Source organism: Gossypium hirsutum, chromosome A09 (genome assembly GCF_007990345.1).
Source record: "Gossypium hirsutum isolate 1008001.06 chromosome A09, Gossypium_hirsutum_v2.1, whole genome shotgun sequence".
NCBI classification, from domain to species: Eukaryota; Viridiplantae; Streptophyta; class Magnoliopsida; order Malvales; family Malvaceae; genus Gossypium; species Gossypium hirsutum.
Genome location: NC_053432.1, coordinates 2,604,519 through 2,630,174, shown reverse-complemented (window position 1 = coordinate 2,630,174; position 25,656 = coordinate 2,604,519). Strand labels below are relative to the sequence as shown.

Below are 25,656 nucleotides of genomic sequence, written 5' to 3'. Positions count from 1 at the left end.
TTTTATTTTTATTTGTGTTTTTAATCAATAGATTTGGTAGAAGTAATATATATTTGAATTATTAGAATTTTAGTATAGATTTTTATTTTTATTTTTATATTTTTATAATTTTCTAAAGTTTTAAGTTGGTTTTGTTTTGAAATTTTTATATATGTTTTTTTTGTTGAATTTCTAAATTTTTATTAATGTTTTTATATTTTTTAAATTTTTAAAAGTTATATATTCTTTGAAATTCGAAAATGTTTTTAAAAATTTAGAATTTTTTTTTTGTATATCTTAAATGTATGATGAGTTATATTGATCGGTCAATAGCTACATAGCATTTATGTAATACTCTACGCTCGATCCGAATAATAATTGGATATAAGACGCTAATTCATTGTCAAAGTAACTCAAAACCAAATCAAATTCATACAAAAATGTGAAAATTTAAAACAAACATGGAAATTAAAACATGTAAAGTATGTTAAATGAGCTTAAATGAAAAATTTTCATTTAAGCCCCTCTATAATTTTCAAAATTTTAAATTAGTAATAATAAAATTACACTTTAATCCTCAAAAATGATAAAAAATTAATTTAATCTTTTAAAAATTATAAAGATGTAAGATATTAAAATGGTAATATTATATTTTTACTATCGTAAAGATATATAATTTAATTTCAACCTCTTAAAAAAAAATTTAGCTTCACCCCTAATTTTAGGTAATGTCTCAAGACAATGAAGCTATGTCTCAAAACATGCCTTCCTCATTTCATGATTTTAAATTCAAAGTTGGATGTCTAGAGACTTGAGCTTGAATTTTCAACAATTTAGTTTTGATGTTTCTTGTCACAATGTCTCTAGACCTAGCACTCAATATCCCGAAACTTACTTGTTATGTCTCGAGACTTATACCCAACAATGCAAACAATGAAAGAATGCAAGAAAATGTTCTTAATGTATTGAGACATCAGTCTAAAAGTGCAGAAAAATGACATTATAAGTCAAACAATTGAGCCTTTAAATGCATCTAAAGATTTTAGACATGTTGAACATATGACCAAATCATTTCATATACATTTAACACGTGGTAACAAGTTTAAAGCTTATATTTCATGACATTTAATATAATGAATCAAGAAATTCAAGGTAGTCAATATCGCACTAGTAGATGTATCTTTTCTGTTTTGATATTGGTATATACCAATATGTTTTGGTGTATCGTTTTAAATTTATCGATTTTTTAAAATATTTTTCACACAAATATATATTTATAGTCTTCTTTTTAGTTTATTGATAAATTATATATACATTTAAATATTTTTAGTAAAGAAAACTCTCATTCCTCTCAATTTTGAAATCGAGCAATTTAATTATTGTAAATTTAAAAAATAGCAGGTAACGACAATAATTAACTATATTAATACTTTCAGTCTAAAAATCTGACGTGACAAAATGAAAATAAAAAAATATAATAAAAATACACGTGTCAAATTTCTATTCAACCATCTAATCTAAATTTAACACATTTTCATATAATAAAACCCCAAAAAATTAAAATATAAAAAAATCTCTCCAACCAAACCCATTGAATCAAATCTTTAAGAAAAACTGAAGGAAGACGAGATTAAAAGCCCTAAATGGCAAGAAAAAAAACCCTAAACCCACATCGTCAAATTTTTCTGGATTTCTAATCGGACTTATACGCACCCCATGTTTCAAGGGTTGTGTGAAAAAGATTGGTTTTTTAAGTTTCGATTCGTTCAAACAAACTGTACACTAACAGGTTCTAAAATTGTGACTGCTCCGATCTGGAGATTGTTTCAGAACCACTGGAGATGTACTTTGTCATTCGTTTTCAATCGTAAACAAGCGAAGCAGATGGCCGAGGGTACACTGCAGTACTCCTTCCACTAGGATTGTTTTCACTTCGCCTGCGTATTGCTCGGATTACTTCCGGATTCATTGGAATTATGGAGTTGCCCGATATTATTACGATTTCGTTCATTCTCGACCGAAATTTGGGTTGCAATACCCGGCAACCCATCGGACTTCCGACGGGTCTCCAAAAGATTTTAACGGGTTGGGTTGGCGAGATTTTTTTTTTCTTTGGGGAGGGCGGGGGAGGGTTATTATGCGGAGGGTTAAATTATCGTTATATTTTTAGACGGAAAGTATTAATCCCGTTACTTATTTGTTCATTTTCGAAATTGATAAAAATTAAGTTGTTTTAATTTTTTATAAGAATTATTTTATTTAATTTCGAAATTAAGAGAAATTGAAGAGATTTTTTATCAATATTTTTTAAATATATATTTATAATATAATTTTTAATAAATTATATAATATTTTAATAAAAATAAAATATATATTATAAATACATGTAAATATATTTCAACTACATCTATATAAATATATTTATTTATAAATATACGTTTTAAAATTATTAATTAGGTTTGATAATTTAATTTAATAATTTTTAATTTTAAAATATTTATAGAAAAATAAAAGTGATTAAGATATATACATTTCTTTCCTTTAAGAAATATTAATAGGGCATTTTAAAATATTTAAGCGTATGACAGGTACGCAATCAATGACTTTTCATAATATATTAAGAATAGAAATTATTTGTATTCTTTGAAGGGTTATATCGAGAACCCTAATTTTCTTTTTGTTTTTCTTTATATTTTCACTTATGTTGGTGAAAAAAGAATTATTATAACGACTTTTATTGCGAATATTAAATTTCACCTACCACAACAATAATTATATATTAAAATTTTATTATGAATTATTGCATTCACTCCAAGGATTGAAGCAGATCAAAATGGACAATGTTTAATAATTTATCATTAATAGCTCATTGTTATGAAACCAATTTAAAATATTTTTTAAAACCCTTTTCATAATACTACTATTAAAATAACATATTTGAATCTTATAAAAAAAAAAGAATTATTGGCAATCAAATCTGAATGATGTAACTACTCAACCATTGATCATATCATATAGAATTGCTCCTGTCATCTTACTAACTCTATACTTGGATTAATTATATTGAAGGAAAAGAAAGTAAGGAAGAAGAAAGGAAGGTTAAGGAGAGTAAAGTAATTTTAATAATTTTTGTTTGGTTAAATGGTGAAAAGGAAGGAAAATATTTATCATTTTTTACCCTTTTTATAGACTAAAATTTGAAAAAATGTCATTTTTAAAAAAAAATTATGAAAATAGACCGAATTTTTGAAAATTTATGAGAATGGACCGATTCAGAGGAAACACAAAAAAATGCTTCCAGAATATCAGTCCATTCTTATAAATATTTAAAAATTCGACCTATTTCTGTAATTTTTTTAAAAAAATGGCATTTATTAATATTTTAATCTTTTTTATAAAATAGTTTATATAGAAAATGAAGAAAAAAATTCCTTTTCATATCTTTTTTCTAGTTTTTACCCTAAATTGGGATAATAAAAACTAATGTAAGGAATACTCAATTTCTCTTACTTTCCCTTGCTTAAATAAAAATAACAATTCAAACAAGTAAAATATTTTTCTTTTCTCTTACTCTCATTTTCTTCGTATTTATCTTATTATAGGTTCTTATCATATATGTTCTTTGTAATACAATGTTTAAAACTACTCATAGTCCCTCCAAACCCTTAATTAAGAATATAATGTGCTTCAATCCTCCTACATTGACAATAATACCAATATCAATCGAATTTATACTCAACCGAGATACTAAATTTTTATAATTAATTACCATACCATATATATGGAAACTAACAAATATCAAGAATTTTATAAATATGTAAATTTATTAAAAAAAACATATATGGAAACTAACAATTTTTAAGTAATGTGATAAGTATTTAATATTACTATAGTATTTTTAATGTTAAACATTTAAATAATATTATAATATTTTATAGTAAAATAAGAATAATTATAAAGATAGATTTAAATTCTTTTTTTAATCGAATTAATTATTTTAAAAAATTTATTATTGTTAAATTATTTTTAAAAATATATTCAATACTATTTAAAAATATAATTAACAAACTCACGGGTGTTAAGTGAGATGGCAAGGGTTTTTCCTACCTTAACCAATGGTCGAGGGTTTGACTATCACATTGTGTATGAAGTAGCTTTAAAACTCATGGCCAGCATCTATCCTTTTAATAGGCCTAAATGTATTTTTTTTTAAATATAGGATACTGTTAAAAAAATTGAAACCTGTTTAAGTTAATTTTCCAAAATATTGTTAATTTTTTTCTAATTTTTTTTTTTAAAATGTAAAAGAAAAAAATTATTTTAAATTTTAAATTGTAATATTTGTTTAAGTTTTTAATAATGTATAAAGCTTAAAAATATATATTAAAAAAACTTCAAAATTTTTATTATTTAGAAATTTAAATTTTTATTTATTAAAAATATTAATTTAATTCATATTGTTTTAGAAAATAATAAGATTTATTATCATTCATATACATTTCTAGCAAAATTTTATTTTATTTAATTTATAAATAGTATTACTTTTTTTAATCAATTATTAAAAATGTTAAAAAATATTAAATTTTTTTGAAGTCACAATTTTTAATTTATAAACAATTTTTGAAGGTTTTATTGATTTTTTTTTGGAAGTTTTGAACCTTATTAAAAATTTATCCGTTATGGTTTTATAATGATTTATCCGTTAATTGCGGTACTAAATCTATCGTAAACCTACGATGTGGGTAGAAAAAATTATATAATAAATATATTTATTAAAAATTTACATAAAAATCAATTGATACTTTGGTTACAATGATAAAGTTAAGTGTTTATTATGCATGGTGTTTCAAGTTTAAATCTCATTTTAATAATTTTTTTATTAATTTATTATATAAAAAGACAAAAACACCCTCATAAAAAATAATTTGAATATAAGAGAATATTTTACTAATTTTATAACTGAATCAGTGCTTAGTTAACTTGTGACATCAACTCCATAAAACATTTAAAATAAGTATAGATTAAGTTGCTACTTGAAAATCTATGTAAAGACTATTTAATACGAAATTCAATTAAAGAAGGACGAAGAAAGACTGGAGTTTGTTGATTAAGCATTAGGTCACTTGGCACTACTGTTGTTGACATATTTGAAGGCAAGGACAAATTTTGTGGCTAATATGACCGCGCCTCAATGAGCGTGTATCGAGACTTAAAATAATATAATTAAATTAGATATAAAGTGCAGTGTTTGCAAGTAAACATGTCAAATTGTAATATAGATTGATTTTATAACGAAATACTGGAAGTGCTTCGATGATTGTACCCAAGAGAAGTATGACTAAATTGAACTAAACGGTAATAAAAAACACGCTAAACTAAGTCTAAATAGCTACTAATCTACTAACTATAGTACTGTTATCTGTTAATTAAGGATGTAGAATTAATGACCACTAAATGATCTAATTGCATAAAGATGAAAACTAGCAGGATAACTATCGAGAATGACATACAAGAGGTTGATTAATATCCATAGTTGTAATTAACCTAAAATTAGGGATTTTACTGATTAATTATTAACTGACCTAATTAATATCTTTCGGCCTATAATTCTATCAATTAATCAATTTAGTCCACTTATCTTTCGATCTGATAGATTTAAATTGGGCTAAATCGAATTGGTTATTAGTAAAATATCCTTTCAGCCTCATCTACCCAAAATTGCTACCTAGAGTCATCAATTATAAGGTTTCAAGCACATTCGATTTAATCCAATTAATCTATTTTCAAACCCTAACTTAGATTAATTACGCCTACTTCAATTAACCAAACTCCTACGAATTTAGTTACTACCCATTCTTAATACACTTAACCCGATTAATTTGTAAAACATCAAAATAACGAAAAAACGAAAGTAAAGGGTAAGAGATGCTCAAAAATATGGAGAATCTAATGCTTGAGATCACTTGGGTAGCAACCACAATTTTCGTACGAAGACGTTTGATCAATCTTGATTGAGAAATCCACAGAAAAAGTAGTGCGAAAAATAACTAAATGAACAAAGACTAAAATTGCAAGAACTGAAATTTACTTAGAATAAAAACTAAAAAAGAAAAATGTTTAATCTCTAAACCTATCTACTCTACTAAACTAAAGCGTAATCGAGCCCCTTTTTCTAATGTTTTTAAGTTACATTTATAGACTTCATGGCCTTTGACCTAATCGAGTTGACTTAGCCCTTAATTACAAGCTAATGTTTATTGTATGGGCCGAAACACCGTTATAGATTTTAAGTTTGTCTAGCGTCAATGTCATGACATTTCAAGACTAATGTCACAACTTTGGAGACAATTTGCTCAAGTCCTTGGAGAAGGGTTGAATGTCGCAACTTTGCTGTGACTTTGGGATCGATTTCTATCTTTGGCTACTGTCTTGAATATTGCAACTTCCAATGTTGGGTGTTGCGACTTTAGGGTCCAATGTCACGACTTCTTGCTTCCAAGTCGCGACTTTGGCCACAATTTACTTACCTTATCAATGTTGGTTGAAAATTCGTCTAAGTGTTGGAGTAGCTTCAATGTCGCAACTTCAATGTCTAAATGTTGTAGCATTCGGTCCAGTCCACTAACTCCTTGGCCTTATTTGGTTCTAGTCTTTTTCTGCACACTACATCCATTCGGTAACCTTCATTAGGCTCGAATTGGCCTAATTGGTCAAAAAAAATCATAAAAAGACACATTTTATTCAATTAAAGATAACTAACATATAATTTGTAAAACGACTAAAACGACCTAAATATGTATGATTACAAGCTCTTAAGTATCAAAAAGAACCTAATTTGCCATATTTAATTATGGAAGATCAAATCCCCGTATATTTAAATCTTTGTTTGTCCTCAAGCAAACACAAAAACAAACAACATGCAACATAAAATGACTGTTGAACATGCTTCATGAAGCGATTTGGTTTGAGATATAAGTAATAAGAATGACTTTTTTACCATGCAATTTTCGTATGATACTTAGAAAACTCATAACTTTTAAAATTAAACACGAGAGTTCAATAGGTTACATTGTGACCAAGTTTAAAGGTGATCATACATTCTCTATCTATCATACTAATCCATCAAAATTCACTATACAAATGTAACATTTATATTAGAACATAAGCGGTTATTTCTCACACAACTAGCACAATACTCATCTATAGACTGATTTCTCTAGGTTATATAGGATTTTTTGACTTGTAACATTCTGTGGTTTAAGGTCGGGCGCATTAAAATGGTTCAAGCACGAAAATTAGTTTAGCACATGACATTGTCCCCTAGTCATTCCCTAATGTATCGTTTCAACTCACCTCCTTATTTCTCCTTCTCTCACCTTCTTTACCTCTCCAAATATATGTGAAGATATGATACAATATTAGTGAGTACAACAAGCTTACCAAGTTTTAGTGCATTTTATGAATGAAAATTTTCTCTTAAGCTCACTTGAGCATATTATAAACACTTCACTCTTTTTCACTCATAATGCTTTTAGTCCGTTCCATGCTTTTATTCTCTCACTTTTCTCTTAACCCTCACAATGTTTTTATTTACTAAACTTTTTTTTTTCGTTTAAACATAGTTTGCAAAAGTCCTATACTCACTATATTGTACCTTTTTTTTTTCACTTTTTACTCATTTATATTGAAACCTCCTTTATATCTCTACCTATCCTTCAATATCTATGGTCTGGCGTCTAATCCCGTGCAAACGAAGAAAAATGAGACATAGATGAGATGAGTATATACTCAAATTTTGGTTCAAGGTTTCACTAATAAGGCTTAAGCAAGAAAAATAAATTTCAGGCTCGAATCCAGGTATTAAGGGTACATGGCATAAGGGTTTAGTTCATTTAGATTCTAGCTTGACCAAACAATGCCTTTGGTCATCTCTAGACAGGTTAGCTCATGGGTTCAATCATGCCATTTTATGATTCCACAACAATTTAAGGTTCAAAGCAGATATATGTGTCTCCCTGTACAGTTATTACATGTTGTAATAAAATCAACTAATTAATTTAACTCTAGAAACATAGAATTTTTCTATTATCATGCTAAATTTACATGTATAAAGAATGCACTACCTATCATTATATCACAAACCAATCATTTGCGCTGTGGCAAGCTCAAGTACCATGCAATAAAAATTAAAATTTTTTAAAATTTTTAACAAATAAATAAATAAATTGACAGCCAAAATAGGTAAGCATAAAAATTCTATGTAAACCAAATCAGATATCTTTGGAGAAGGGACATGTCCTGAATAGGTGGTGTAGGGTTGGGTTCTGTCTGTATTTCCACACAATAGGCACTGAGAATTTGAAATTATTCGACGATGACTGAGGACTTTTTGGAGAGGAAGGCGATCATGGCAGAGTTTCCATAGGAACACTAGAATTTTTGGGGGAAGTCGAATTTTCCAGAGAGCCTTCCAATTGATGCGATGGGTATTACCGGGGGTTCTGGGTTGACCTTGGTTTTAAAATAGTGCCTATTTGTTCTGGAACGCGCAGTGAATCTCATTTATGGTTGCATGTGTCTCTAAGCCATGATGCCAAAGTTTGAGTGGATGATTGGCTGTAAAGTGCCATTTTGTTTCCAATGATTGAAACCCCATCTCCGTTTCAGATGTCATGAGTCAATGGGGCGTGGTTGCAGAAATAAGAAATCTTGGGAACTGCAATATTTAGCAAGTAACAGAGATTGCAGAGGAGTGCATCATACTAGTTTTTAAAATCAATTGTTGAATTTATTCTATTATCAAATTTGATCACCTCCACCCTAAATACTTGTCAATGGCATCGTCGTCTCCACAACACAAGCTTACATTGTGATTCAAATGAGCAGTGTGGTAGCCATTGAATATGCGAAAAGTTAAACTAAATACAAACTGTTCATATTTATTGATTACAATGAAACAACAGACAAACTATATACGAACTTATGAACATGACATAAAATTATGTCAATTAAACTATTTCCAGTAAAGAACATCCCGTCAAAAAGCACAAGCACTGTGAACACCGAATCTGGTTCATGTTCCAACCCGAACCCAGCTTCGACCCTTCTGCCATCATTTCCAGTCTAGCATGTCCAAAAGCCACAATACCTCATCTTTGGAACTGGCAGCATTTCGAAAATCCATTTCAATCCCGAAAACATCAATGATACCGTCGTCTCCATCTTCCAAAAATAGCAAAGAGATCCATGCTCGGATTCCTGAAATGAAAGGGTAGTTGGGAGAGAAGTTGAGGTACTCGAAAGCTAGAGCCCTTGAAGCACTGCGATCGATATAATCAAACAGGGATTTATTGATTATGCAGGCAACCTTATTGGAGTCCTTCCGCTCCACAAGCACTGAAATGCTCACAGTCTCGCCCCAAGGAATATTGAACCTTGGGTCAACTGGTAAGGTCATCTTGTACTCAGGACTCTCAAGGTGAAACTTAAGTGTTTTACAGATTCCGGTCGGCAGGAACTTGATTCCGGTCTGCAGGACAGGGCCAGGGACAACTTCGGAGAAGATCAATTCATCTTCGTTCCAGATATCAATGAAGAACTCTAAATCATCAAAGGAAAGTCTCGGAGGAAGAAGAGTTTGTGGACGCTGCCGTTTATAGAAGGTTCGATAAATTCTGTAGTATGTCACGGTATGAGAGTTTGGTCGCTTGCAAATGGAAGGCCATCGGTTCGCACATACACATTTCCAAAGGTAATCATCTCGAGCCGTGTGTCTCCATTGCTTACAGACCACCATGCAAACCGCAAGGTCTACGCCATCTAATAAAGGAAAAACGACTTTCAACACTTCTTCGGATAACATTTTCTGATTGCAAAATGAACATCAACAGTTGACTCCTGCAAACCAACAATTGTTCATGGCATGAAAGGGTCTTTAAGAAACTAATAGCTGATGATTCCTGTGAAAAATACAAAATTAGGGTTTAAATCCCAATAGTGTCCATGGACCGGCATCTCGAAATAAAAATATTGCACATAATGAATAAAGATAACCGTATTAAGAAAACAGAAAACAGAAAACAGCAACATGTAACAATGCATTTAACATAAAAGATTGTATAAAAAGATATTTACTTCATCCAAAACTAACACATTCATTCATGCAACATGATCTGTCCTAAAAATGTCCTCGAGAAAAGATGATGAACACCAGTTTTCGTCTCAAGCAATAATAAAGGTTCTAGGATCTTGAGTGCGCCTTCCACCCTATAAAACACTGTTTGGGTCAAAGACTTCCTCTTAGTACGAATGCAGCACATACAAAGTCTAACTTTCAGCAACAACATAATATAAATCTATGATTTGAGAGCTAAACCCGAACTGAGGTTAGAAATGCAGCTCATACAAAGTCCAAGTGGCAGTGATACCATAAGACAAATCTATGGCATGAGGGCTGAACCCAAACTCAGATTACAAATGCAGCTCATACAAAGTCTAACTTCACCATAACATAAATCTATGATTCGAGAGCTAATCCCAAAATCAGATTGCAAATGCAGCTCACACAAAGTCTAACTTTCAGCAACACCGTAACATAAAATCTATAATTCAAGAGCTAAACCTGAAATCGGATTACAAATACAACTCATAAAAAGTCTAACATTCAGCAAAACCATATATAAATCTATTACAATAGAGCTAAGCCCGAACTCAGGTTATAAATGCAGCTCATGCAAAGGTTAACTTTCAGTGACACAATAACATAAATCTATCAAACGAGGGCTAAACCTGAATTTGGGTTATAAATGCAGCTCATGCAAAGTCTAACTTTCAGCGACACAATAACATAAATCTATCAAACGAGGGCTAAACCTGAACTTGGATTACAAATGCAACTTATACAAAGTCTAACTTTCAGTGACACCACAACATAAATATATTATATGAGAGCTGAACCCGAACTTGGATTACAAATGCAGCTTGTCCAAAGTCTAACTTTCAGTGACATCATAACATAAATCTATTATATGAGAGCTGAACCCGAAATTGGGTTACAAATACAGCTTATACAAAGTCTAACTTTCAGTGACACCATAACATAAATATATCATATGAGAGCCAAACCCGAACTCAGATTACAAATGCAGCTTCTACAATGTCTAACTTTCAGCGACTCAATAACATAAATCTATCAAATGAGGGCTAAACCAGAACTCGGATCACAAATACAGCTTAAACAAAGTCTTAACTTTGAACGACACCATATCGTAAATCTATTATATGAGAGCTGAACTTGAACTCGGATTACAAATGCAGCTTATACAAAGTCTAACTTTCAGTGACACCATAACAAATCTATTATATGAGAGCTGAACCCGAACTCGGATTAACAAATGCAGCTTATACAAAGCCTAACTTTCAGTGACACCATGACATAAATGGATGATAGGAGAGCTAAAACCGGACTCTGATTACCTTTCCTCCCTAAAAGGATCTGGTACACAAATGCAACAAGAAAAAACACACGCATTACGAGATTTTAAAGCACTTTATTTACAATATTAACACTTGAAGAACATGATCAATAAGTTGCAACTCACATTATATGAACTCAGAAACACATAAATCTTAAGCCTGAGCTAAAAATTGTCACTACATCCCTTAATTCTAACAATTAAAACAAAATCCAAATTGAAATTCTATAATAATATAGACTAAAAAACTAGTTTCGACAATGAAAGACGACTAAATTAAAACAAACCCAGAAACATAAACATCAAATCAAATCCTACCATTTCAATTATGAGCAAAAATTAAACTTTCTATTCCATAAATGAAAAAAGAATCACCAAAAAATGGGAAAATTTTCAGAAAAGAAAGATAAACGAACGAACCCGAGATCGAGATTAGCCAAAGAAATGAGAAGCAAATTTGGGTAGAATAAATGATTCAGAAATATAACTCACCTGATTGATCCGTATAAATTTGGGGATTTTTCTTTTGGGTTGGGGGGGTTGCGGTGAAAACAAGAAAGAAAAATCTGATTCGAAAAGCAGAGAGGGCTGCTGATTAGCAAAAGTGGATATTAATAAAATATGGGACAAAGCTTCCACGTACAGCAATGGTTGTTGACCCCTTTTTTTTATTTTTTTTCTGTGAAAAATAAATTGGTTTATTTCATTTTTGGGTCCCTCTATCATGTAATTTTTTTATTTTAGTCTCTTTACTTTAAATGAGGAAAGGTGGCTGGGGTTATTTACTTTGTGGCTACTTTATCTTAAGGAATAAAGTTAAGTTAAATTGTTTGGAGGCAAAGGAATTTTCATATTTCAAAATTTGTAAGTCAATAAATGATAATATTACATTTTGATCCTTTATATTGTTCATTTTATATTATTTTGATAATAATTTTAAGCACATTATTTAAATAAATAATTTATTTTTTAATAATATTTAGGTAAAAAAAAGTCCTTACAAAATGGTAGATTTACAAGATCCAATTATTCTATTTTTTTCATTTTTATTCTTAATTAAAGTTCAAATTTAGAATTTCAATGGGAAAATTTAGGATTAAACTTTAAAAATAATATTTTTAGAAAAAAAAATAATTATAGACTCTAAAAGAATTAATCTCTATGAACAATGAGTAATTGCATTCGACAGTGTAGTTTAAAATGTAATTTAGTTCATATATTAGTACGTAAACTATCATTTTGTTACCTAGTTCAATTCATTTTATTACGTTGTTAAAAAAATTGTAGCCATGTGGTGCCAATAAGAATGTGCCACGTGATACTGAAGCTTATTTAAAATAAAAACATTAACCTACTATTGATTAGATATTGATTGGCCATTAACTTGCATTGACAGTTCACATAACCCTTTTTTTGCATTTTAATATTATATATAATATGTTGTTTAAAAATATAAAAAATCATATATAAAATATAAATAATTCAAAATTATTTAACAAATTCTAAAATATAAATTTAAAAAATAAAAATATTGTATAAAAAATTTAAAAATTATATAAAATTCAAAATTTTTCATAAATTTTATTATTTTTTTCAAAAACTCTAAATTCTAAAAATTCAAAAAAAAAACATAGCTAAATTTCTAAAATTTTGAAACTTTATTTTTTTATGAACTTTGTCTAGAATTTAGAGTTTTTGAAAATAAAAATAAAAATTATGACAATTTTTTTAGAATATAACTTTTTTTTGAAAAATTAAGTTTTTTGGGAATTTTTTAAAAATTAAATACCTTTTTTAATTTTTATAAAAAAATTTCAATTTTTATATAATATTTTAAAATTTTTAATTTATACTATATATTTTTATCTTTTTTACTTTTAAATTTTTTGAATTATTTACATATTATATATTATTTTTACATTTTTAAACAATATATTATATATAATATTAAAAAACAAAAAAGAAAGGTGACGTGATGCGTTCTAATAGTGCCACGTGGATAATCAAAGCCAGTCAACGATAGTCAATATCAGTCAACATTTGGTCAATGGTAAATCAATATTTTTATTTTAAATAAATCTAAATCTCACATGGCACATTATGATTGGTTGAAAGGTGCCACGTGGCACATTTTTATTGATTTCACGTGATAAATGGGGTTTTTTTAACACAATTACTAAAAATAGATTGAATAGAGTAACAGAATGATAATTTAAGTAATAATATGGACAAAAAAAAATTTAAGTACCAAAATAAGAAAAAAAAACATAATTCAAAGGTCAAATTGAGCATCAAACCTTAAAAAAAGGATTGTCTTAATATTAACATGGAACTTTTAAAACTGGCAAAGTGAATTCTCTCAATAAAATAGGTTTATGTTTGAATTATTGTCCGTATTGACATTCAAAATGTTCTTTTTATTAACACTGTCCACAAGTGTACTTGTTTACACTAATATTACACGTAAAAGGACTAAGAGTGACCAAATTGTAATTTTTTTCTAGCTGTATTTGAAGGATTGTCTTCTAATTTAACTATCAAATTATGCACTTCTAAGGAAGAAAGCTTTGGAATTTTGTAATGTAAAGAAGAATGGACCTTAGTTGGGATCCATTTGAATAGGCTGTGAAATTTATTTTAAAAAAGAAAATTTTCGAAAAAGTTAATGATTGAATTATAATTTTTTCATTATTTGATGTTCAAAATAAAAACATGATATTAACATTGTAGTACACCTTAACTATTAAATAATAATGGCATAATAATAAATTTACATCTATTGTTAATTTGTCTCTTATTCTTTCTTTGAGATAAAAATTTTCACCCGTAACCTTTTAAAAAAAATAGAATTTGACTATCAACTTTTCAAAAAAAGTTAATTGATATTTTATTAATAGAAATACTGATTAAAATATTAAAATTTTTAAACACGACAGTTCGCGTGTCAGCCCATATGTACTTCATATTATTTTTTTATAGAATTTTTAAGAGCTTTTTATAATTCTTTTTAAAATTTAAATTATTATAATTTTGAAATAATTTGTTATATAAAACAAATAGTATTATGTAAATACTACCAATACATAGATCCGACTCTGCTAACCGACATCGTGCATATGTAATATACCTATTCATTTAACCATTTAACAAAATCCTTTAAATTATTGTTCGATCCACCAGTTTCGGCGATGCTGTTCATGACTGTTTCCTTCAAAGTCATTGATTTTGATTTGTACTTTTCATTGCCCACCAACTGTTCGACCTTATTCCTGATTTCATTTCTTGTAATGATCCCTCTACCATCTCTTTCAAACCTCAACCCAACACCCCAATACTCACAAATATAACTTTGGTTAAAGAACTGATCAGCGAAATAAGGCCAACACAAGAAAGGGACGCCATTGCTTAAACCTTCCATTGTTGAATTCCAACCACAATGGCTTATAAAACATGCAATGGAAGGATGGGAAAGAACCTTTTTCTGATGTACCCAATCCACCATTTGGCCTCTACTACCGATTCTCTCTTGAAACCCTTCTGGGAAAGCATTTTTTCTTCCATTTGTTATATCAGAACGAACTACCCATAGAAAGGGTCTGTCTGTGAGTTCGAGCCCAAGTGCGAGTTCTTGGAATTGGGTGGTGTTGAAGGTTGTGAAACTGCCAAATGCAACATAGATGACTGATTGTGGTGCTTGTTGGTTCAGCCAGGTGAGGCAATTTGAATCAGTTGGTTTTGACTTTGGTGCTAACAATGGACCTATAGGTTTGATATTGGGAGCCATTGTGAATGCTGCTGGTTCAAGTTCATAGGTTGAGTTGCAAAGCAACCAATCAGTTAATTTGATGGATTCATTGTTTCTAACCATGAGTTTGAAGATGTTTTTTTGTGCATTGATGTTGCCAATGCAGGCCCAAACAAAGTTCATTGTGTTCATTGGGGGCATATTTGGTGACAACTTGATCATCTCTCTTTTTAATGGAGTTCCTGCAAAGAAAATCCTTTCAATTAATAGTTGCAAACACAATGGTTTTTCTTGTTCAGCCCTAGTCCCAATGTCGAAACAATTACCAAGTTCAAGTATTAAGTTGGATAAAAAAAAATTTTAACTCCAATGCAAAAACAGTTACCTTGTTCAAACTTCAATGTAAAAATAATTACCAAATTTAATATCTAATTTATTTAACCCCAAACAAAATATGCTAACAATTGAACATTTAGAGATATAGGAACTTACCATCTTGATCAATAACTCCATCATCAATCAATTTTGGGATACTAAATCCCAACACCAACAGTGCAGCTGCTGCAGGACAAAAAGCAGCTCGTTTGATTCCATGTTTCTTTGCAATTTCCAAAGCCCAACCTAAGCTTTGATCTGCAATCACATAGTTTATCTTCCTTTCTGATCCATTAATCTCTTCAATAAGCTCCTCTACTTTCCTTGGCATGGTCTGCAATATTGCTTCAGATATCTTCCCTGGTTGGTTCCTTTCGTCCGATGACCTGAGCCCGTCTGGAACCGAAACGAGACGAATCCGATTACCCATTTCTTCTCCTCTCAATGCCAATATATCCATGGCATTTTGATGATTAAACTCCATGGTAACAAATGTGATTTTGTAGCCATGTTTGAGTAAATATGATGAAAGGTCCATTAGTGGAATTACATGGCCTTGTGCTGGGTATGGAATTACCAAAATATGGGGGTTTTCCATGTTGTTTTGGTACTTGAAATCATTTTTCCATTTAATAACTTATATATCATTGAGATATTGTGTTTTGATGTTGTTCTTTTGTGAATGGAATCTTGAACTTGAAATCTGTACTTTTTTTTTCATCATCATCATCATCTTCTTTTTTAACTATAAAATGGGTGCATTATTTCATTGAATTATTGAGCTCATTCTGTTTTCATTGACCTACCGATGTGCCGACATTTTTGAGTTCTTGTGGATTTTGCACTCAATAATTAATTATTAATCATTGGTAAATTTAAAAAACCTACCACACTAAAATTTAATTATTAATAAATTAAATCATTTATGCTCACCCTGAGCCAAAAGAGTAGCAAAGAAAAATAAAATTACAAAAATAAAATAAAATTATACAATGTGTAAATATTAAGTGTTAATTTGTATAAAATCGAGATTAAATTGACATAATTTATAAATATTAAAGGTTAAATTTGTTATTATGTCCGTTTTAAAAGCTGCCACCGTTAGTCAACTGGTTATAAAAAATAAAATAAAATTGAATAGTTGGGTGATTGTTTTGTAACTTTTTATAATTAAGTGACCTTTACTAATAATTGGGTAATCATTTTACATCTTTTCATAATTGAGTAGCTAAAAAATAATTATTAATAATTGAATGACTACCAATGTAGCTTATCCAATAAAATAAAATTCGTATGCATGTTCTCCATTTGAAGTAATTAATGAAGTTATTATAAATAATTTTATTTCATTGATAATAAAAATCTAACTATATAATTTTAAAAAATGTAAACTATCAAAATAGTCACTTTTGTTTATCTCAGATTATATTTTAGTCACTTATTTTTGAAATTTTACGTTTTAGTTACGTTAACGTGTTGTAACATTTTAGTTACTGAGCCATTAATTGTCGTTAATATTATAACAGTAAGCTGACGTGACACGTTAAATCATTATTTCAAACAAAAATTTTAGATTAAATTATACAATTGATCCCCATATTTTTTCATTTTGAGTAATTTAATTTTTTTATGTTATTTTAACTTTTCTTTTCTTTTTTTTCCTTTTTCTTTTGCTTCTCCCTTTGTTTTCCTCTCTTCTCCATCTCTTTTAAAGTAGTTTTTCTATGTTTTTCATTTGTTAAAACTTTTTTATGTTCATGAAAAAAGAAAAGGCGAAAACTGAAACTAAAATAAAACTTGCTTTACTTATTCTCACTCCACAATTACAAACTCTTATCGTCCATCATCGCTTTAACAAACCAATTTGGATCTCTCAATGACCTAGTCCCCAAGCTCGCCTCACTCGAAGATCTCTCAATGACTATGCAGTCCATCCTCAACAAAGTTTTCCAAGCCCATTCCCTTAACCTCTTAACCAATTCCACGACCACCTTATCTATCTTACCTACAACATTCTTGCCCTCTCGAAACTATGTTGTTTTGCGGATTCTTTAAACGAGCTCTACACTCTCAATGACTAAAACAAACACCATACGAAACTTACCCTCAACTTTACCAAATCAGTTTGGTTCCATGCTCGACTTTCAATCAAGCTTGCTTGGGAATATCCAAGAAGGTTTAGATCAATTTTATCATTTCCTTAATTTTGTAAAGGAACAATCAACATGATTCTATAAAAGTTGGGAAGTGGAAAAAAATGTTTTGAATATAAAGAATTCAATTTATGTTTAGATTTGATTAAGAATATGTTTTTTATATTGATTAGTTAGATCCAATGTTAGTTTCGGAATTAAGTATATTCAAATCAAGACTTGATTAAGAATGATTGATATTTGGTTTTCAGTGAAATTCAATTTAGGTTTCATGTGAAAGAAACAAGGACTTAGTTTATTTGGTGGGCAAAGATTATGTTTATGCAGTGAAGAATATGAGAATAGAGAAAAATAAAGGGGAAGAAGAAAAGGAAAATAAAGAAAAAAAGAAAAAAATTAAATTGTTCAAAAAATAAAAGTATAAGGAATAGTTTTAACAAATAGAATATATAGAAAAATTATGTTAAAAAAAATGAAGAAACGAGGAAAACAGAGGGAGAATGAGAAGAGAATGAAAGAAGAAGAAGAAAAAGAAAGTTCAAAGAACATAAAAAAAAATTGCTCAAAACGAAAAAAAATTTAGGGACCAATTGTAGAATTTAACCTAAAAATTTCATTTAAAATGATGATTTAACGTGCCACGTCAGTTTATCGTTACACCGTTAAAGGCAATTAACATTCAATGACTAAAATATTATAACACGATAATATAAGTAACTAAAATGTAACATTTCAAATATAAATGACTAAAATGTAATATGAGAAAAATAATAGCAACTATTTTTTTTTTTTGGATTTCCTTTAAAAAATTATATATTTGTAACTTTAATGTAAGTTGATGTTGAATTCAGTTAAAATGTATCCATCAATTTGATAAAGTTTATTTTAAAATATGTTGTACTATTAATTGATAAAATTAAGATAAAAAATTAGATATTAGGAGATTCTATTTTATGTATTAAGGATTTTAAATTGATAACAATCATGTTATTTTATCTTAATTCGAATTATAAATATATAATTAAAGGTTAGTATTCGATGAATGGAGTCAAGTCGAGTGAAAATTTTTTGAGTTACTTGAATTGACGAGTCTTATTTTATCATCCTAAATCGATTTGGAAATTTTCCTAATCAAGCTGAGTGAAATTAAATTTGTGACGATCGGAATAATTTTACTCGAGTTAAATTTAAAAAAATAAATCAACCGAATTGAAATTGTGTTAACAATATAATTATTCCGAGTTAAAGAATATAAATTTGTTACCATATAAATTGAAATTTTTTTAAAGCAAAATAAGAGAGGAGAAAAAGATAATTTAATATGATAAACTTGTTTTGGTAATTTACTTGTTTGAGGTATCAAATTTATTATTTTGGATTTTTTGAAAAATTTATAGTTTAATATTTTTTATATGTTTTTTAAGATTTTTAACTTTTGAATTTGTACATATATATTTATAAAAAATTTGGAAAAAATATTATAAATATTTTAAAATTTTGAAGATTATTTTGTAAATTTTTTAGAGGAACCAATTTGCTCGTTTTAAAAATTATTAATGACCTAAGGAGTATTTACATCAATTTATTATTCAAGTTACAAAATTTAGTTTGACTCGAACTTAAAAAATAGAATTAAGTAACCAAATAACTCGAATAATTCAATTATATTAACTTAAAAATCATTTTCTTTATTCCAATTGAATTTTGGTGACTCCTAAATACAACACAATAGTAAGTAGGGCTCCACTCCACTATGAATTAAAAATTTCAATATAAATGCACTCCTAAATATGCACTTGCAGGTGAGTAAAGGTTGGGGTACAAACAAATTTATTTTCTATTTTTTCATATTAATATTTGTATTATTTAATTAATTTAAAATTATTTTTTATTAATCGATTAAGTCTTAGATTGATTGGTATGAATATTGTTATCAATGCAGGAGGACGTGAGTTTGAGTGTGCTGAAATACATTATCCTCCTATTTATAGGTTGGGAGCTATGAATAGTTCTGAATATTATGTTAAAAAAAATAGATACAATTGGAGATTATTTATATTTTTTTTATTTTTTAACTATAGTGACTGAATCGATTAAAAAAATGTAACTTTAGGTACCAACCTGGGAAAAAAGAAGTTAAGGTATAAAAAAAGAGAGAGTATATTTTAGGGGGAAATAATGCTTTAAGTCAAAAAAAAGAAACAAAATCGGTTAATTGGATGATGAATTTGTAACTTTTAACAGTATGACCAAAAAAGAAAATTAACAATAGTTGGGCCACCTCTGCTATATTTAACCTTTTTATCTATGTTTTTTTTATAGAAATTTTAATGTAGGTTGGGTTAAATTAAAAAATTACGATTTACAGAATGAAAATGAATCTTATGAAGTATAGAAATCAATCGGGGATGTAGCTCAAATGGTAGAGCGCTTGCTTTGCATGCGAGAGGTACGGGGTTTGATCCCCCGCATCTCCAAACTCTAAATTTTAACCCAATCCATTATAATTATTTTTTTCCACTTTAAACAAAAACTATTTTTTATAAACAATATTTAAAGAAAATATTTAAGGGTTTAAGGGTGTAAAAATCTCTCAAATTTTTAAAAATAAAAATTGAACCCTTATTTTTTTTTTGACACTCATTTGGGTACTTAAATTTTTAAAATGCATCAAAAAGGCTCTCAAATTTTTTCAAAAAAAGCAATTAAGCCCCTACATTTTTTTTGCACTCAATTAGGTACTTAAACTTTCAAAATATTATAAAATATTATAAAATATTATAAAATATATAGAAATATAAAAAAATGTAAAGAAATATAAATTTCATAAAATTTTTTATAAAAATTATCGTACCAAAAGAAACATTTTATAATTTTTCTATAAATTTTATTGATTTTTATTTTTTTTATCATTTACCGCTACATGTTACGCTGTGTTGTGACAAGTGATGATTTTAATTGAAAAAACTAGGGGTTGCTAATTTTTTTTTATGATTTTTATAAAAATTTAACAATTTTTTACTTTTTTTACGATTTTTATAAAAAAATCTAATTTTCAATAAATTTTAAATTTTTTATTAAAATTTAATATTTTTTCTAAAATTTAATATTTTATAAATTTTTTTCTAAGTTTTAATAAGAATAGGGGCTTAATTGCTTTTTTAAAAAAATTTAAAGATTTTTTTGATGCATTTTAAAAGTTTAAGTACCCAATTGATTGCAAAAAAATATAGGGACTTAATTGCTTTTTTTAAAGAAATTTGAGGGTCTTTTTGATGCATTTTAAAAGTTTAAGCGCTCAATTAAATGAAAAAAACTTAATTATTTTTTTTTTTAAATTTAAAGATCTTTTACACCCTTAAATTTATTATTATTATTATTATTATTATTCATTTCAAACATTTTATGAGTCTCCTTTGATGGGTTGAAGAACTAAAGCTAGAGCTTATTAATTCATTGTTCTAATTTCATAATTCTTAAAAATTATCATTAAGCCTCCTAAAATTTTTAATTAAACCTCTTATAAAATTTAAGAAATTCTTATTAAAACTTTGAAAATTTTTGAAAATTCTGATATTTTAATCAAAACCCACCGTATTAGAAGCTTTGTTACATTGGAATTTGCCATTCAATTATAAAATAACAAAATACATATAGTGCTGAAATTAACAAGTCTTTTTGCTAAGCCGAGCTCATCGGACATACACGAGTAACACAAGAGAATTGAACATAATCCTATAAGTTATAACATTTGAAGGAAATGATGCCTTGTTTATATATCCTGAACAAAATTGATAGACATTTCACACAATCACAACCATTCTTTAATGCCTAAACCTCTCACTTGATACCAATTTCACCAGCTCCCATCTCCGCTCCAAACATCTTCTTTCTTCTTTTGCAAGAAAAGGCCACCATAACATGATGAATGAAACAAAAAGTAGACATCACACACTTGAGGAATAAAAACCCGGACCAGAAGGTTAAATTTTGCTATTACTTCCTATACGTTTTCAAATTCCAAACGATAACTGTTAATTCATTAAGATAAGTTCTACCATTTCCAAAATGTGATGCCACAAACATATTATTATGTGTGTAACGCAATGTCAAGACTGAAATTTTAAAATTCAACAAGTATAGGAACTTAGATGATTAAATAGGAGAATATGGACTAAATCTACAATTGAATGCCTAGTACAATACTAGCAATTAAATTAAAACAAACTGACTTAACTATTACTATTTGGGTTAGGATTAAAATTTCAAAATTCAAAAAGTATAAGGATTACAAATGACCAAATAAAAGTACAAGGACTAAATCCACAACTTTTGCAAAATACAGGGACTAATAGCAGAATTTAACTTCTAAAAAAATATAGCTAAATTTTACCTCACTGAATAGAGATGTCCGAAGAAATTCGGAGCTGAGCGTCCACCCCACCGCTCACCACGCAGTCACCCTTCCACCAGTCTGCACATAATACCTAAAACAGCCAGGCCACGACATTAATGGCAGATTTTGGATAAGTTTCTCAAAAACTACATCAGAAGAATTTAGCAACAGAGATTAGAATTGTACCTTGTCTTTGTGCGTATCGATGATAGAAACAGGCCACTGCCACACAAAAAGTAATCATCAAAACGATGTCCAGAAAAACAATATACAGTTAAATTGTGAGAATGTAGAGAATACAAAACAATACCGCTGTTCTTAGATCCCACAACATTACTTTCCCATCATAAGATGAAGAAAGTAAATGAAGAGGAGACGTATTGTGCCACTTGCAAGCCGAAATCCAAGAACTATGTGAAGAGAACTGAAACACGGGTGCCGATGTTCCTTGAAAAGTAGAAAAAAAGTTTCAAGTGAGATGAAGTTTCAGTGGTTTCATGTGTCTGCACATGCAACAAGTAGGAGAAAAAGAGAAAGGGAAAAGAAAAATATATAATATCATACATGAAATTATGAACGACAGACCTGGTTTACGAGGATCCCATATTCTAAGAACTGGATCGGAACCACCAGCAGCGATGAGAGCCAATCCTTCACCTCCTATATCAATGCAGTTGAGGGCCTTGCCACAGAACTGTGCATGAAAACAAAAGAGGGACTGGGTCAGGGAAGTGAAGAAAACGAAAGCAACCTAAGAAATAGTATCTGTTTACCCTTTTTTCTCAGATGAACAAAAATGGTACATCCAAACATAGAACACAAGTGCATGAAAATGAAACAAAAAATGGATACAGAGGGAGAAAGCAAGAGACAAATAGACATACTATATCAGACAAATCTTTGCCTGTCTCAACATCCCATTTTCTGACAGAGTGATCCCATGATGCCGAATAAATTGTATCTTGCTGAGGCCAAACCACAGAGGAGACGCACTGTGTATGGCCCACAAGTGTAGAGACGGCCTCTCCCTGCACAAAACATGAAGGATGTAAAAGAAAAGCCAATGCTTATAAATAAATGCCCAAGATTCTTTAGAATAAAATTGTTATGTCATAAAAATTTTGGAGAGAAACATCAAATTAACAATAATGATTATGACAAAGAGCTTATTCAAAGCAAGGATATTCTTCAACGAAGTTTATATGAATGATGGTAAATAAATCAGCTACATGAAAATCAAAATGCAGAGCGAGCAAATGAAAAGGATGGCATACCTCTGATTGAGACTCCTCAATTTTATTATTAACCTTCCTTTTCTTGATTGATACCGCGTCCCCATTTGTATCAGTGTCATTTGTCCGCCATAAATTGATCGTACAATCCCAAGAACCTGAGCAAATCTAAATTAAGAGACAGAGGCAATGACCCTGATGTTAGAAATCAACATTATCACAATCTGATAAAGACAGAAAAAAAGAAAAAGAAAACTACGGTTCAAAGAGAATAGCTAATACCATGTCTCCAGATGTCTTTGCTGCAATGCTGTGTACAGATGCATTATGCCCACGTAATATCTTGAATGCTCTTATCCTTGCAGGATGGTCAGTAGAGTCCTCTGCATCAAACTTTTTAAGGAAAAAGATGTATCAATTAGTACTTATTTTTCCACTTTGAAAAGAATTCATTTTTCGTATTACCTTCCACAGTCTCAGAGTTCGATCTTTTGAAGCAGTGGCTACTGTTACACTTCCTGCCCCTGCACATGCAAGCGACCCTAATCATCAGTACGATAAAACAGAAAATGATATACTTAAGAGTAGACTCAGGGACGTCCATTAAATATCGGAAGAAAACAACAGCTTGTTTGACACAATCATACATAAAAATGCTTAATATCGATGACTAAAATGTTATAGATGACCACTACTAGCTCAAACCTTCTGAGTTGATGATACGAACAGATGAAATTGCACCACTGTGTCCTTCCAGTATATGCGTACACCATCCAGCTTGTTTCCATATCCTTAAGGAAATTATATAGAAAAGAAAACAAAAACACGATTTCTGTCAAATTAAATTCCTCCGAATAAAACGTCCATAAACAAAAAAAAAAAAAAGAAATTTAATCTATTTACCTTCCCAAACTATCATAGCAACCAGTCAAAATGAACCTGCAAAACAATGTGTACTAAGCAGTGTTATGGAAGTGTAATGCCAACGAAACCAAAGTCATTTAATCTTCCTTCATAAACAAGATTAATACCCAGAATAACAGTAGAGCTACGATAAAAGCAAAATGAAGCACCCGTGCAATGGTAACATATTGGAAGGCTTACCTAGGACTAGAACCGTCAACAGCACTGACCCAATCATCATGCGGAGAAGGCTCTTCCTCTTTTCGAGGGGCAACAGCTCTTATGTATTCAATTTCCAAAATTTTTTCCTGCAATAATTCATTCAAGGAATTAAGTATAAGGACCAAAACATAGTAATTGCACATTTCTCTTTAGTTGTTTTCACAAATTCTTTTCTACTTATTTAAACTCACTAAAGTAAAATGCAAACATTAAAAGGGTTAAAGGTAGAAAAGTACCGCAGAGATGCCCTTGACAAGAAGAAACTGCTCAAGTGACATCCGAACCAGCTCCCCATCGATCAGGAAATCAAAGGGCTCGGTTTTCCACTCAGAATCCACTGCTCATAGCCAAAAATTTTCCAACTTAATAACAGCAATAAATAATAATGAACCAGAAAACAATTAACTGAATTATGCAAAAAGCTCTATAGCCAATGGCTTGAGCTAGTAAGAGTCAATCAATTTTTAAGCATCTAAATACATTACCAGCTTAAAGGAAACTATAAGTTAAAAACTCAAAATTACTAAAGAAACCAAGAAACATTCAATTACCCTGAAATACATACTTTTAACGACGTTATTGCAGAAACCCAAGAAAAACCCAAATCAAAACAAAAATAAACTAACTTGATTACAAAAATAAAAAACCAAAAATTTCTTAAGAAACCAAAAACCAATACCAGCTTGAAGAAGCTTGTTAACAATGGAGGAAAGGCCTAAACGAGAGAGGTCTGAAGGGATGGCAATGGCTGTTGTTGGAACTTTATATGGTGCTTTTAATTTCGTTATAAATCGGACTTGAATCCTCCTTGAGTTGCCTTCATTGGTTTCTCTTTCAATTTCCATTTTGAAAGAGGTGACGAAAATCAGGGTTTCAAAGTTAGGGGAAGTTAGGGTTTAAATAGGGTTTTAAAAATGGCCAAAACGAAACTGGGCGGCGTTGAGAGTTAAATTTGTACAATTTAAACAAATTTATTATTTAATTAGTTATTATATATTAATTTATTAATTGTCGTAAATTATTCCGTTCAACTTGTAATAATGGATTTTGATTTAACTTTTCATACAAATTGGCAGTTCTTATATGAAAAATCCTTTGCGGGAAAATTAGTTTACAATTTAGCCCTTAAATTATATATATATTTTAATTTTGGTATCTAATTTTTTTTGTCTCGTTT

At 29.2% G+C, this 25,656-nt stretch overlaps 3 protein-coding genes, 1 long non-coding RNA gene and 1 other non-coding gene across 9 annotated transcripts; 2 read left to right on the top strand and 3 right to left on the bottom strand.

The window, feature by feature from the left end:
* Positions 1-8,745: 8,745 nt before the first annotated feature.
* Positions 8,746-12,092, bottom strand: LOC121202861 (F-box protein At5g39250). Of its 4 annotated transcripts, none has more exons than XM_041077617.1 (3): positions 11,946-12,092; positions 9,347-9,938; positions 8,746-9,237 (listed from the first exon to the last, which is right to left on the bottom strand). In XM_041077617.1, the coding sequence occupies exons 2-3, from the start codon at positions 9,839-9,841 to the stop codon at positions 9,103-9,105; spliced, it is 630 nt and encodes a 209-aa protein (XP_040933551.1). In that variant the 5' UTR covers positions 9,842-9,938; positions 11,946-12,092; the 3' UTR covers positions 8,746-9,102. The 4 variants fall into 4 exon arrangements, with proteins under 4 accessions (XP_040933551.1, XP_040933552.1, XP_040933549.1 ...); XM_041077618.1 differs by having other exon boundaries at positions 9,347-9,876; positions 11,946-12,065; XM_041077615.1 differs by having other exon boundaries at positions 8,746-9,938.
* Positions 12,093-14,503: 2,411 nt separating this feature from the next.
* LOC121206600 (UDP-glycosyltransferase 83A1) lies at positions 14,504-16,285 on the bottom strand. Its single transcript, XM_041077614.1, has 2 exons — positions 15,691-16,285; positions 14,504-15,440 (listed from the first exon to the last, which is right to left on the bottom strand). Exons 1-2 carry the CDS (start codon positions 16,169-16,171, stop codon positions 14,581-14,583), a joined length of 1,341 nt encoding a protein of 446 aa, XP_040933548.1. The 5' UTR covers positions 16,172-16,285; the 3' UTR covers positions 14,504-14,580.
* On the top strand, positions 15,023-15,496 carry LOC121206601 (uncharacterized). The gene is made up of 2 exons (XR_005901666.1): positions 15,023-15,163; positions 15,365-15,496. It is a non-coding gene; the product is annotated as an uncharacterized lncRNA (long non-coding RNA).
* A 3,845-nt stretch (positions 16,286-20,130) lies between the features above and the next one.
* On the top strand, positions 20,131-20,203 carry TRNAA-UGC (transfer RNA alanine (anticodon UGC)). Its single transcript has one exon. It is a non-coding gene; the product is annotated as a tRNA-Ala (tRNA).
* A 1,132-nt stretch (positions 20,204-21,335) lies between these two features.
* On the bottom strand, positions 21,336-25,412 carry LOC107888541 (ribosome biogenesis protein WDR12 homolog). 2 transcript variants are annotated; one of them, XM_016812684.1, is made up of 14 exons: positions 25,159-25,412; positions 24,716-24,816; positions 24,459-24,565; positions 24,258-24,293; positions 24,060-24,145; positions 23,820-23,878; positions 23,637-23,747; positions 23,397-23,522; positions 23,007-23,150; positions 22,708-22,816; positions 22,433-22,569; positions 22,309-22,344; positions 22,120-22,213; positions 21,336-21,621 (listed from the first exon to the last, which is right to left on the bottom strand). In XM_016812684.1, exons 1-13 carry the CDS (start codon positions 25,322-25,324, stop codon positions 22,121-22,123), a joined length of 1,311 nt encoding a protein of 436 aa, XP_016668173.1. In that variant the 5' UTR covers positions 25,325-25,412; the 3' UTR covers positions 21,336-21,621; position 22,120. The 2 variants fall into 2 exon arrangements, with proteins under 2 accessions (XP_016668173.1, XP_016668172.1); XM_016812683.1 differs by having other exon boundaries at positions 21,336-21,618.
* Between the last annotated feature and the right edge of the window lie 244 nt (positions 25,413-25,656).